The 15,288-nt window shown below is 37.8% G+C and overlaps 1 protein-coding gene across 8 annotated transcripts in view; it reads right to left on the bottom strand.

Moving 5' to 3' along the window:
- Window positions 1–15,288, bottom strand: part of PRTFDC1 (phosphoribosyl transferase domain containing 1) — a 47,648-nt gene that overhangs the window by 31,566 nt on the left and 794 nt on the right. For 2 of the 8 annotated variants that reach the window (XM_042043873.1, XM_042043874.1), the window contains exons 1-3: window positions 12,830–12,910; window positions 9,144–9,250; window positions 7,003–7,186 (exon numbers count right to left, since the gene is read on the bottom strand). In XM_042043873.1, the coding sequence (XP_041899807.1) occupies window positions 7,003–7,186; window positions 9,144–9,250; window positions 12,830–12,874 (336 nt within the window). In that variant the 5' untranslated portion in view covers window positions 12,875–12,910. The other 6 variants (XM_042043877.1, XM_042043880.1, XM_042043878.1 and 3 more) reach the window with 6 other exon arrangements.

Genomic DNA, 15,288 nt, shown 5'->3' on the forward strand with positions numbered 1-15,288 from the left:
GTCTCTAAGGCTGACAGTTTGCAGTAAGACACTGCTGCATGTTGATGTGGTTTTTTGTTTCTTTCATGAAAAATATTCTATTTTTAAAGAAGTCTTAACACTTGAAAAAGGAACATTTGGACACAATTTGGAGAACTGTGAATTGTAGCATCTCCAAACATTCAATTCACAAAAAATATGATCTGTTTCCACTGTTCATCACCTTCTTAACCATCTCAAGTCTTACTAAGTTTCAGAGAATACCTGAAGCATAAGAGATAACAGACAGAGCATCAATGCCTGCTTAAGATTTGAGAGTGTCTTTGGCTTGGAGGTGTAAAAGACCTTTTACTCACTTGTTTTAGCATCTTATGGAACTTTCACTCAAAAAGATCCTACTACTTTGAGATGTAAATGCTATTTTGTCCATTCATAGATATGGAAAGTGCACAGAGATAAAATCCCTTTGGCAATTCTAGGAGGAGATTTCCCAAATCTCTCATCATTAACTTGCCCATATGACATCTCTCTGGTAGCATCATCTACAATCAACAGAACATATTTCTCAGAACAGCAACAACTTTAAGGTCTAGATCCCTGACACTGGTAGCTTCTATGGACTAAATTATGTCATGTTTCTGCTTCCCATTAGCATCTAAAACTATGCTAAAAATGCTGCAAAATTCTCTGTAAAGTTGTTCACTGTCTACAGTACTGACTGCAAGACATATATCTGAAAAAAGTTGACTATATTTTAGTTTTTGAATGTCTAGTACACACACAACCTCTCTCCAAATTAAATAAACCACAAATTACTAATTTTCAAATTAAACCTACACTGAAGTTATTTATTTGCATGTCAAATGTATAATTCACAGATAATTCGGAGTTCAGTCCTCTGAAATTATGGTAGAACTTTGCTTTAAATTTGACAGGAATTCATTCTATCAGGTAGGCTCCAGTTTGTAATTCTTCCATGGCTACTCAGCATCAAGATGATGATGCAATCATCAGCTTAACTGTGTACATGAAGCAAAATAAAGGGAACTCACAATCTGCCCAAGAGAAAACCTGTTAGTACAAAAACTAATGTGAATTCTCTTTCATCTCAGGATGTACATTTTCCTCAGGAGATCACAAGTTGTGTTTTCCTCTGTGACACAGCAATGGAGATAAACAATCATTGTAACAGTGGTGTAGAGTCTGGGTATAGACTTGAATCACTAAATGCAAGCAAGACAGTTTTTTCTTCTGTGTTGTTAAATTAATACAACCATTTTGAGGTTACTTGCTTTTTCAGGGTCATGATTTCAACATATTTTTAAATGCAAAGTTCATAGTGATCTTTAAAAGTCAAGTTACATACAATAAAATTATACTGAATAATAGGTTATTATGAAAAGCAGGACTGTAAATTTTATACCACTCTGATTATAGTCTGATGCTTCATGCTGTTGAGTCTTTTAGGAATTAAGTACACTCATTTGGTGCATGAGAAGGAAACCTGCATGGCAGAAAAACAAACTGTTTTACTACATTTACCAAGCTTTCAACTTACTCATTATAAAATCCCTCTGTTTCCTTGCCCCTGCAGTAGAGAGATTTAGCAAAACTATTTACTGAGGTGGCTTCATATAGCAAAAACATTCAGATTTCTACTAAACAATGATAGTTTTGTTGCTTGTTTTCAGATTCTTGCAGCACTAATAGTCCTGTTTATGCCAAGACTAATAACCAACAGTTGTAAATATGTTTCAAACAACTGGAGGCTGAAGAGGAAACAGATCATATCAATGGATTTGTTTGTGAACAGAATTCAATGCAGTCATTGTGCATGGATTACAATTCAGCAGTCACATTTTTACATTTTTTTTATTTGTTATGTTCTGGAAACCATAAATAATGTACTCATTTTAAAGAATTACATGAATTGACCAAATCCACATAATCCTCTGCAAGTTCATTCATATTTGGAGCATCAAACACATCTTTGGGCAAGCTGTTCCAGTGCCTCACCAGCTTCATCATAAAAAAAATCTTCCTTTATATCTAGTCTAAACGTATCCTCTATCAATTTAAAGGCATTTCCCCTTGTCCTATCATTCCACAGCCTTGTAAATATCCCTCCACCTTTCTTGTAGGCCCCTTTGAGGTACTGGCCACCTCCTCTAAGGTGTCCCCAAAGCCTTCTCTTCTCCAGGCTGAACAACCCCAACTGAATCAGCCTGTCTTCCTAGGAGAGGTGCTCCAAACCTGTGATCATCTTTGTAGCCCTCCTCCAGACTCCCTCCAACAGATCCATGTCTTTGAAATACAGAGGACTCCAGAGCTGGATGCAGTACTCCAGGTAGGGTCCCAAAGTTATTCAAAATAACAGAGTTTGTTACAACAATGTAATTTCAAAATAACAGAGACGGCTGGACTTCTGCCACTTTAGCCCACATATATAACCAAAGAAATCACAAAAGACTTAAGGAAAAATAACAATCTCATTCCTAGTTTACCTCTCCATGGTTTTCAGTGAAAAAAGGTTATGCCACCAAGATTCGCTTGCCCTTCCCCAAGATGTGAGCTTTACTATCATACCTATTTTATAAAATATAGTAATTAGGAGAATTAGATAAATATCTATGGATAACTATATGGGAATACTAAACATTTCACAAGAACAGGTAGCAATGCATGTAGAAAGCACACTGGTCTGCCTAATAAAAGTGTGTGGTGTTCCTCCTCTCTTCTGTCAGTCCCCACCACCAGTTTCAACAACGACTCTTATCATGATTCCTCCTCTTTTTAGCTTCCACCACCTATCCACGAAAGAAGTCTTAATTCACATGCATTTACCTTCTCTTCTATTTAGAGGTTGCTGGGAACTTCTCAAGAAAGTCTGCATACTTAGTCTACTTCTTAATTTTTTCAATTCCATTTAAAACTTGAGGTTGACTTAAAGATCACATTTGGCATAGCCATGGAACAGGATTAGGTGATATTGTTGCATCTCTTAGTAGTGGATTAGACTTGCTAAGCCAGAACATCCTCTTCTGTCTCAAGCTGTAATTCAACCTTTACCTTTTCAGCTTGTCCTAAATTGTCTCTTCCAGACTGAACAAAGAGAAGGTCTAATTGCTGTTTACAGTCTACTCTTCTGCTACACTTCTTATAGAATGTTTTTTTACTAAAACATACCCTATTCAGCCCTTCTCTTTATGACATCCACACCCTTCTATTTTTTTGTTCACTCTCTCTTTTGGTTCATCCTCAAGCATTCATCCTTGTCTAGTCCTATCATTTAATTGAAAACGCCCTAGTAAAATATCTTCCTAATTTCTCTGTTATACTTCCCTCTGGATTCTCCCTAATTAGCTCTTTAATCTCCTAAAGTTATCAGTATCACAAATTTATTACAGAATTTCTGGATCCACCATCTCTCCTGCTAGGGTCACATTCTCCTTAGATGGCATTTCCCAACTCAACTTCTTCCACCATTAATTTTCATCCTTGACTTCAACATACCATGCTTCTGAAAATATTTTTGAATTCTCCTTTCAATCTGAAACCCTCACCCATTTTCAACTTCAGAACTCCCGTTCCCTGTGGAGGAACAATCACTCAGGAAAAAAATTCAGTATGGTAAAAATAGAGTAAATTTTATTCCTCCAGTTTTAAATTCAAAAATCTCTGCAGCCAATTCCACCATCCCTGACTTATATTAAAATCCAGTATCTTAGAGCTTAATATCTAAAAAGCTGCTAGATTCTATCAGTTCTCATGTCAGTGTTTCTAGAATACAGTGTTTTCCCCTAAAACTTGGTGTGTACCTTTCTATATAATCATATTTCACATGAGGACTATTGTAGGGCTTCTTGCTCTACCCACTATACTTCTTGCCTTGCTACTCTTGAGTTCATTCAAAAAAGTGTATGTTTTCTCTTCTCTGCCTCTTAAAACTCAGAGCTGCTGTTCTCGTTCAGATTTCCATCCGGAAAATGCATTTGATTTTCCTCTCCATCTACTTACTGACTTATCCTTAACTCTACCTGATGCTTCCTATCTTTTTACTCCTGAAATCATATTTTCTAACTCTCATCTTGGTGCCTTCTTTTAATCTGCCCCTTGTAAAATACAGGAAAGTTTCTCACAAAAATGTAAAAATGTTCAGGCACATATGACAATATTTTGCAAACCAGATAAAACCATCCTGATTATGGAAGTACAAGCAGCCATTCATCTCATTAATATCCAGAGAATCTAAATGGACTATGTTTTTTTTTTTTAATCAATTCATTTGCATGAAGAAATCTAACAAAAGAGGATACATGCCCAGCTTTCAGCTACGTAATCTGAAAGCAGATCCTAACATACTAATTAAGTCAAATTCTAAAGTCTAAATTCTGTAATATTATGACAGCTTTGAAAAACAAAGAGTCATGTAAAACTGGTCATATTTGCAATCTCCTTTTCCTGTAATCATGTCTGTATGCCAACCAGCAAAGTACAACATTTTCCACTGATGCTTGGTAATTAAGGTGTACTTTCACAGATGCCAAGATCTGATTCTGGGTCACAATTACAGCCCATTTTTGCTATCCTATTGAACCAAGAAATCCCACTTTGAATTACAACCGCTAAAAATGAACTAACCTTTCAATACTGAAGCTGGAATGAGACAATACAAAAATCCCATGAGTTTGAGCTGAAATTAGTTGCTGGATTTAAACAGCTGGAGGGGGGAAGGGAGACATGTCTGAAGTAAGCATATTGAGAGCAGCAGAACTCCCTTCAGGAGAGAAAGAGAGAACAGTTAGTAAAAGGAAGCAGGATAAATAATGCGAGAAGAACAGTGTCTATAAAACGACAAAGGGATAAAAAGCGAGAGCAGTAATAAGTCTTACTAGAAAGTGGAACAGAAAACACAAAGGAAAGCAAAGGAGTGGAACTTGTGATGCTCCAAGATTTTAAGTAGAGTCTTATCTCTAAAGCTGTAATTATTGCCTCTGATTAAAGTGTAAAACACTGAGAAAGATATGCTATTACAGAATAAACTAACATGGGAGATTTGGGAGTTTCATATAAGTCTGGGATAAAGAGTAACTCCAACTAGGGACAGCGAGTTCCTCAAGTGTTCTGAGCCCAGCTGTGTTGACAAAGGAACATTCTCCAAAACCTGCAATTGCACAGGACACAACAGTAACTTAAGATGCAAAGGATGGCAGGGAGTGGTACTGGTGCTTTAGTCAGCATTATATTTATGTATATCTCATGGACTGCATCTACCAATATTAAAGTAATTTCAAATTTCTACTGCAGTGTCATTCAGCTTCTGAAGACCAGACAGGTATCAAGCCCTGATCCAAGCACTAAATCAAGGACAGCTTCAGCCTATAAATACATGACACCTCCTTGAAAGTAAATATAAGAAAAAAGAATATATTTAAAAAAAAACAGAGGCAGGCACTAGTTCTTGGGAAGGTGCTACCTTTCTGATACAGCATGAGGTTAGGACCCAAAAGATGAATAGCCACTAAATGCTAAGATCATCTAGGACTTAGTATTGGTAATTGCACCTTCCCATAATAAAATTCTTAGTGCTGTTTCAGCTTGATTTAACCTACTTTTACATTATTTCCTAAGCTAAAGATGTGAAGATTTCCACATTTTTGCAGTACACATCTTCTGCCACTCATTGATTACGGGTTAGTATGGCTAATAACATTTGACCCCAAGGAAAGAAATTTTAGAACCAGGATATCTTCATACTGGCTAAAAGATAACCCTATAGAAAAAGCACATGCATTACCTATATGCCAGATGCAAAGTAAAACCCAATTTAAGTAATTCCACTGTTTGCTCAGCAGTGTTACTGAAGTGCTATCGTAACTACACAAAAAAAACTTGAGTAAAATTTCCATGTGCCATTATGTGAGACAAACATTACAATTTATTAATTATTTCTGTAATACTGCTGAATATCTAGAAAATAACTAATATTAGTATTTCACACATGCTTCATAGAACTAACTAATTCTTGAAAGAGAAGTCCCAGGACCAAATCCTAGCCAAATGGCTACAAAAGGTTCTCATTCACTTTTTTTCCACTATGAAAAAAAGTCAGACTGGATCTGTGAAAGTTAGGAAAAGTTTATAGTCACTGGGGTCAGAAGAAAACGCCAGCCAACAAACTGTGGAAAGGATGTAGAGTTACTGTGGGAACTACTGGACACAGCAAGTTGCATTTCTGCAAGACACCATTTTATCACTTCATTTATTTAGTGTACTTCCTCAGACCTTTCTACATCAACTTACAGAAATGCTCCCTCACTATGAAACATGCACTGCAAGGTAGAATATAAATTTATAACTTATACAATAAGAAATCGTAATTAGAGGTTCTAAAAAAATGCTAGTCATCTCACTATCAATATCCCCACTGACACAGGTGAATTATTATTGCATAATTTCCTCTGAAGATAACAGGAGGTCTTGATGACTACTTCAACACTGGATTTGATTCAATGGCTTGTTTCATTTTCTTGTAGAACACTATCATCATCTGGTGGTATATTCTGCTGCTATGTAAACTGCATGCTGTGAAGATGAAAGCATTTCATTTACCTAGTATTAAACATTTAGAAGAAGACACAGATTTACCACCTTGTAGTTATGCCAAACTATGTGGGAGTGGAAAATGCAGTGGCATGAAATTAACTTGACAGAACTGCTGAGGATTTTGATAACAAACAAGATGTCGACATTTTACATGAACGAAATTTGAATACTTCTCTGTCCAGAAGTAAAAGACAGACTAAATAAAACAATAGAGCTCAAGGATGCTTCATATCCTCATTCATACTATCTACAAAGTATGAGGGATATGAGTTTTTAGAGAAAACTTCACAGGTTTTTCAAACAGAAATATTTTTCACATAGTTTTTCTTATAATTGGAGGCGGAGATCTCATATGCAAAAGTCAACTATTTATTACAACATTCAACCAGAATCTACAGAAATCAGTTGTTGACTTACGTGGTAACTTTTCAGTCTAACAAAATCGACTTTCATGGAGATGAAGCTTTCTGAATTTCTGCTAAGATTTTTAATGTGCTCCACAAGATCAGCACAGAACTTGTAGCCACCTTTGAGGACACAGAGAACCACAATATCATTGTCTCCAAGGTCTTGCATAATATCTTTGGCCAGTCGTTCTGTCCTGGGCAAAAAAAAAAATTAAGGATAAAGTAACATTAGATGCAGATGCTCTAAGTTCATGGTATGCTTTACAAACAAACACTATGGTGAGTATAAAGCTTGACTGACATTGTTCAAGTATCGTGACTTCACAGAATCACAGTCATTTAGGTTGGAAAAGACTTTCAAGATCGTCACGTCCACCCTTTGATTGATCATCACAACGTCAGCTAGACCATAACAGTAAGTGCCATGTCCAGTCATTTCTTGAACACCTCCAGGAATGGTGACTCTACCACCTTCCAAGACAGTCCATTCCAGTGCTTGACTGGGTTTGGATCCAGCTCACAGAAGGCAGATACAGAGTGATGGATGCATGATGCAAAGCACTTGAATCTGGTGAACCTTAAATGCATAAATTCCCCAGCTATACAAACAGGAGCTACACATCTCAGTATATTTTGGGCTCATAAATATGTCAGAGACTCGAGAGAAAAGAATGTGAGCTAGCCTTCCATTTTACCTCACAGGAATTACCAGTATAAAACATACCTGTACAAACCCCTAACTTGTTATGTTAGTTACTGCACAAGAACAACAAATTCAGTGAAAGACAGGGAAAAGAATTATTTGAAATATTTCATGCTGATTGGCTTTGGAAGATGCTATCCCTACAATTTTAATAAAAATATACATAAATACTAGAAAGAAATAGAGCATCAGTCAAAAGCTTATATTATCACTATTTTGTACAGCTCGCTGTTTTATACAGCAGAAATGAAAAGTGCAAAGAGCTTCAGTGACTTGTTCAAGGTCAAACACAGGCAAATAATCGAGCAAATGCCCCATTAAAACCCACAGTTGTGGGGTTCCCAACCAAACCTGTCTTCCCTTTGACAATTCTGCATTGCAAACACAATATGGCAGATGACTGGAAACAAAAGACACATTTCTGCCAGGTAATGCTACATACGTTTTCAAGAAAAAAAAAATTAATCTTAATAATAAATATAAATAATAAATATTAATCTTAAAGATAGCATTTCTAGACCCACAATAGGGTACTGGGTCATTTCTAGATGTAATGCAGTATCCACAGAAAATTCAACAATGTCATTTGATGTTTTGAGGAAAAACAGCTCAGTGCATTATACTCTGTAAACACACTGGAAAATTCTTTGATAGCTCTCTGAATTAGATTAGTAGTTTCAATAAGAGTAGGCTTGTTGACAGGATACAATTTATTAAATAATCCTATCATCTATCCCATGCCTTTCATTATTACACTTTTCAGGTTTAGCTGTTTTTTTCTTTGTCTACCAACTGTAATACAGAAATCAATTTGCTTCTACATAAATACATCAATTGAACTTTACTGAAATCTGTGCATGGAGCAGAGAATAATAAGCTCTAGACTGAAGATAATATCCTAAGTATGAGAAACGGCTGTTGCTTCATTTCCACATCTTTGTATTTTTAATGCTCTAGTAAATTCATATAGCAATAATTAGTATACTTTTCATTTGAGAAATAGAAGATACTAGAAATATGAGATCATCTCATTTGATCTGAAATATATAATTCCTTTTAGTGTTGTAAGAATGAGGATCACTTACTTTACTGAAGATTAATAAAATAGTCTTTTATCATCTTTTATCAAGTCTAAGAATAATGGGGAAATCCTCTCATTAAGAAACATTTCTTTGATGAATTTTCATTTTTTTATATTATTCCTCAGATTGTTTGGAGCCAAAATTTCCAAGAACTCCAAAGACCACTTTGTGTGTTAAAAGTGTATGAACTCCAGCACAGATAAAAATGTACTAATTTAAATTTCTAAATAAGAATAGCCAAGTTTTTAACTTTTAATATTTTAGGACAAAGATTATACATACACTGTATATGGATGACAGCCTTCATAAAAAAGGATAATACTACTGACCAAACAATTTATTTAGTGACATTCAAACTACACATACCTGTCAACAATAATGCCATGAGGTATGAGCACATATTCCAGATCTCCATAGTAGTGCTGAGGATAAGTGAACAAATCCAGACTGTATCCAGGCCAATTGTCTGAAATCTGAATATCAAATAGTACAGTCAAGAACACTTCATGGTGTTTGACATTATGTAACTGATACAAAGTCAGCATTCTAGTACACTCTATTGGATGCCATACTTTCTTCCAGTTACAAATTACTATTTTGCTTCTCTCATTAATTATTTTGCTTCTCAGTATATCTCAGACATCAAATGCTACAGTTTTTTCCTCGCAGAATGTGAGAAATCTCACCTGAAATTACAAACAACTGGATAGATAAAGGAAATATTTAATACTAATCTACTGTGAAAAGTAAGTTTCTAAGGACTTTCAAACACAAAATACCAGTAAGAAGGGATTCTCCAACGGGAGATTCAGACGGTGGAATTAAAAGTAATAAAATTCTATATTAAAATTGTACATTTCTAGTTTAGAATTACTTAAAAGTCATAAATAAATAAATAAATAAATATTCTACAGATGAAACAGCACACATGGAGAATAATTTATGTGGTTCATGGATATCTATACAAATCAGTGAAAAACTGTACTTCTTGCCAAAGGTGAGGTTCTTAATTTAGATATCATCAAAGATAAGTGATTACAAAATGTTTGCATCTCACCTCACTATCAAACTAGTCTGTAAATCCATATATTTACAGAAAAAAAATATACATTGATTTTGTAAGTGTCAGAATACAAAGATTAGACCTCTCAGCATACAACGGTAGTAGAGATTAAGGTCAAAAATTCGCCAACAGTGGAAGGCTTCAAAAAGCTATGAAATGCAAAGTCACCAGCAAAAAAACTAAACAAACTCCAGAACAAAAATTTTCCCTATTCCTTATGAAAGACAAGATCTGAAGGTTCACAAGGTATCTTGAAATCATTACAAAGCTTTTCTTCAGTACTGGTTCAGGATAAAAAGGGACACCTAATAGGTTTTCTTTACAATCATATTCCTCAAGTCACACATTGTCTTTCTACAGCTTGGCTGCAGGAATCTTGAGTAAAAGGAGAAATGGTGACAAACTTGCCATTGTGCAGTGCATGTCTTAATGGCATTTTTGCTACAGATAGTCCTTAAAGGACCATCACTGAAACTAACCTCTGCTTACCATTTTACAGTAGAGCAATAAACTGTTTCTCACAAATATTTTTGCTAAGATAACATATTTGATGTTGAGCTGTTCCTCCACATCTGCTCTTCTTTAACTCAGACACAGCCCTGCCTCATGCTGTATTGAAACACTGTTCTGCCTTGTGGATTTTGGGTTGCTTGGGCACTTTTTTTGCATATTAATTGACAGCTACAGACACCTTGACTGGAATGTTTTCTTAACTCTACCCAAAAATTTCTGCATCAAAAAATGTTATTCGTTGGCAACTGCTACTGAATGTTTGGCCATGAAGGGAATGACTGGGAGATCACTGGAATCAATGAAAGCTTTTCACCTGACTTACACAAGCCTTGAAACTACACAAAAGAAAAAAGTTACTTAGTTGTGTTCCTCATTTCCATAGAAACAGGAGATTATAAATATCCTCCTTGGCGAGGTTTTTAATTAGAGGCAAATCTTGCTCCAAAAACACTGCTGTAGTCGGCCTGGAAAGACTATTTTCCCATCTACTTTTTCAGTGCATGGGGGGGGCTGAAACTTTAAAACCATTTTGTAGCAATGAACAGTCTGTTCAAATGCATTTTAATGTAAAGTGAAACAATTTCATTAAGTATTACAAACACCCACTAGCAAACCCTGTCAGTGCTGCTAACTTCTGCATTCTTGTCAAATCGCACGGTTTCAGTGTGATGCAGAACATCAAATTAAATGGAGAGAAACTGCTTCAGAATTCATACAACCAATAACTTTTACTTAGGTTACATTAACTCCTTTATGAAATAAGATAAGGATGAAATTTTGATTCTCCCATTTATCCTTCTGGTTCTCTAGAATAGCAGAGCATAAACAGCTTAACTCTGCAATAATATTGAAGTTCTTGTTTACAAGTGCTTGCTGGAATTTGACAAATAATGCAAAGTACATGTGAGTGAAATCCACATGTACTTTCAAATTAATGATTTGTCTAATATAATAAGCCTGTTTCATATTCTTCTTTCCTTTAAACAGGCACTTCCCAACAACAACTCTTAGAAATTCTCATTTATCCTAAAGCCAGCCACAGTATTATGCTATAAGAGAATTTTCAAGTAACTGTAAATTCTTATTACTATTCTGTTTGAGAATTTTAAAAGACCTTGAAAATATGAAGGAAAAAATTCTGATTTTTTCAGAAAAAAAAAGCAGTATTCAACTAGATAAGTAAATAAATATTCTAAATACTTTGGCACACTTCTGTGTAAAAAACTTCTACAGTGAAAGAAAGACCTACTTTTAAAGTTCAGGCTTTGCATGTTTGAATAGCCCAGCAGATATTCTTCTTAAGTCTTTAACAAGTTGGATGTGAATGGATACAAAAAGGAATACAAATACATGGCAATATCCAAAAGTGTTCTCTTGAGGCCTAAGAGAGAAGCTGAAGACATTCAATTGCAACACCTTTGGAAGAATATTACTAGTTTTGTTGTCTGGTAAAATGAGCACAGGTGAAGTTTGAGCACAGTCCTCAGCTCCAAGCGAGCATCAAGGAAGTCCAGCTTTTGTAACTCAAACTATGCTGTGCTGGACTTACTGCTGGTTGGGTTTTCAGGGAGTTGAGCAGAAAAAATGAAACCAGTGCAGCAGAAGATGGTCATGCACATTCACGTCCTTCTTTGCAATAACCTCATGTTGCTTTGGTGATACACAGTCACCCACTTTAAGAATGTCATTTATTACACAGGTGTCAGGAGAGCTGGTGGATGTGCAGTGTTTTCAGACAGCTCGAACACAGAGATGGGTCCTTCGCAAGGGGCTTGGCAGGGACGTTAGAGTGGACAGAGTGTGACCCCTGCCTACACAGAGGGCCCTGTCCTGTAGGCAGCTGTCCTGTGAATCTTCTGTTAAAATCCTAATGCCACATTAAAATAAGAACATACCTAAGGTCGTGGCAGTGATGGCATTTGCTTCATAGGGGAATCTGGTGTGTCTATCAGAATAAGGATCACATTCATTCATTTTTGCATCATTTATCCATCCCCACCCCAGCAGAACACGGGCAGCCCAACGTGCTTTCACAGCGCTCGCAGACCCCCAGGGGCCTCTCAGAGTTCTGGTGGGAGAAAGACATCTCGGGATCCCTGGGGATCCTCATCCCCATTACTGAAGGAGTCTGGGGAAGCACAGCCACCGCCACAGGAGCCGCTCGGGGTGATTCCGGACCGTGTCTTCACGGCGGAAACCAAGAGCGCGGCGCAGCCCGACACGCCCGTCCCCCTCTGGCGGCCGCAGCCGGGCCGGGGCCGGCGGGCGTGGCGGGACCGGCGCAGGGTGAGGGGACGCGGCCGCAGCGCCGGCCGGGGGGCCCGGAGCGAGCGGGAGAAGGGAAGGGGAGGAGAGGGCGGGGGGTTCAGCACAAAGCGCCGAGGGGCAGAGGGGAAGCGGGGCCGGGGACCGGGGAGGGACCGCGGCCGGCGGGGGGCGAGCGGCCGAGGCGGACCGGGCCGCGCTCCGCATTTACCACAACGCCGCGGCCTCCAGCGCTGCTCCCGCCCTGCCCGGCCATGTTCCCGCGCGCGCCCGCCCGAGGGGCTGCGGCGGGGCGGGGCCGCGCCGGGGGAGCGCGGCTGCAGCGGGTGCGGGGTGCGGGGTGCGGGATGGAAACTGTGCAGGTGTAGGTACGGTCGGGAGGGTGGAAAGGCTTGGGCAGGGCTGACCAAGGGGCCTGGCCTGGGTTAGTAGGTAAAATTAAACTGGTGTGGTTTAAACTGCCGTTTTAACAGGACTTTGCTTATACTCCAGGAGAGAATAAAGCAAATTTCCAATAGTTCAGTAATCATACTTTCCATCCTCGCTGTCTGCTGGAGTTGCTGCTCCTTCCCCACCACCGTGCACATGCTGGAGCTATGTCTTCCCATTGCCCCCAGCCCATGCCCATGGTGCCTATGCTGTCTGTGCAGTTGGAGGAAAACAGATCAGGCACCAGGAACAACGCAGCTTTCTGCCACCCCCTTCCAATTCTGTAAAAATTATTATTAATATTTTGGTTTCACTGCCTTCTCAGAGGAGAAGGAGCTTGTTTTTTTCCTAGCTTACTATGATCATTGCCTACCTTTACGTTCCCATGTAAGACGTTAAAATTTGGACTTGCTCTATCCTTTTTGTATCCTGTCTTTGGGGGGAAATGCCAACAGCCTCTCTGCCCACTGTGGAGAAAAAGAGAGCTTTTCACGTTCTTAAAATTGAAAGTTGGTTATAATTTCTGGTATCTGTCAAATACACAGCTGGTAGAATTCTGCCACTCCTATAATAGAAAATACTAAAGGAAGGAAAAGTTGCTCTTCCGGGAGACCTGGACGTAATGAAATATGCTTGGTGGTACCTGAGGTGCTCTCACCAAATGAGTAGGAAACATTTCAGGTTGATACACTACTATTCTAAAATGTGGTCACTGACACTTGTAGGTCACAACAGATGGATCCAGGGAGCACTATGGGTATGTCTACACCGGGAGTTTGGTGTGCAATGTGGACTAGTTTTAAGGTGCATTCTGTTAGTGCACTTACATTAGAACTGATAGGACAATTCTTAGGAATCTGCTGTTAAGAAGGCTCCTATAAATGAATCATTTATTAAAATCTGGCTAAGTACTAGAGCAATTGAAGATTATTTTGTGATAAATTATTTGTTTCGTATATGAAGCCAGGTGTGTTTACTTTGTGATGAATTAAGGAACTATTCTTTAAAGAACTATTGCTATAATAGACAACATGTCTGGAAGAACAAAAGACCAGGTTTACCAAGTATCAGAAGTCCACTCCAGAATATATCTGCTTCAAAGTGGTGCCTGTAAATGAAGACTCAAGTGTGCTGGGAAAAAGTAGTTCCTGTTCACAATGCTGTAAAATAATAAGTAGTGAATTTGATAAACAGCATATGCAGACTTGTACAAAACTACAAAGAGTAAATAAAAATATTTTTGTAAAGTACATAGGGGACTTTCATAATGGACAAAATCTCTAAATAGATTTGCATTTCAATTACATGTCAACATTTCATACAACTATTGAGAAAGAAAGTTTAATATTTCATCTGAACTTTGGGTTAAATGCCCTGATTTGTATTCACGATCACTTTTCAGGATTCGAAGATTCTTCTTGTCTGAATGTGGGCAAGAATCCCTCCTAAAGCCCATATTTGCCCTAAAGCTAGCACAGTCTGAATCAGTTACCACCAAGTTACCAATAAAGCTGCTGCTACATTTATATCACAGAGCTGAACTCTATGGATCTGAAGCTATTTAGATTACAGCTAGAAACTCAAATCAATTCTGTCACTTCTGTATGAGGACTGGTTTCTTCTACCTTTCAGACTACTTGGGTTACTATTTACAGAGTTTTCTGTACTTTTCACCGTGTTCTTTATCAGACTACTGCAGTATAAGAGATTGTTCTGACTACACTGCAAAGAGAAGCTTAATGCTTTGAAAAACATTAACATGAACAAGATACTAAAAAATAAATTCTTCCAGCATTGTGCTGGGAAATTTAAGCAGGAGATGTTTGTTCTTCCCATCAAGATTGGATGACTGTGTTTGTCAAGTCTTTGTTTTGGTGTTCTTCCAGCAATTTTGCAGGGCTCGCTTAAGGAGTGTAATGAAGTGTCATGTCTTGCTAATAACAATAAATATGAGTAAGGAAATTAAAAACTAGATAAATTTAGCTGGGCTACACGTTGATAGTACTGCTATCAGCAGCCACACACACAACCCACAAGGCTGTTCTTCTCCATGCAGGATTTTTTCATTGGCACAAAATGTAATACATTTTGTTTCGTTTTGTTGCAAATGAGAGAAATTTGTGGTTCTGTGAACTCACAGAATTAGTAGAAACCAGAATTAGTGACATTCTTTGTGCATGATGGAAATGAAGCTGCTAAGGGTTTTCTAATGGAGGAATGTATACTTACTGAATGTTTATT

The sequence above is a fragment of the Corvus kubaryi genome, unplaced genomic scaffold, assembly GCF_017639235.1.
Source record: "Corvus kubaryi isolate FWS band 111438036 unplaced genomic scaffold, C.kubaryi_AGA036_p1.0 37398, whole genome shotgun sequence".
In the NCBI taxonomy this organism is placed as follows: Eukaryota; Metazoa; Chordata; class Aves; order Passeriformes; family Corvidae; genus Corvus; species Corvus kubaryi.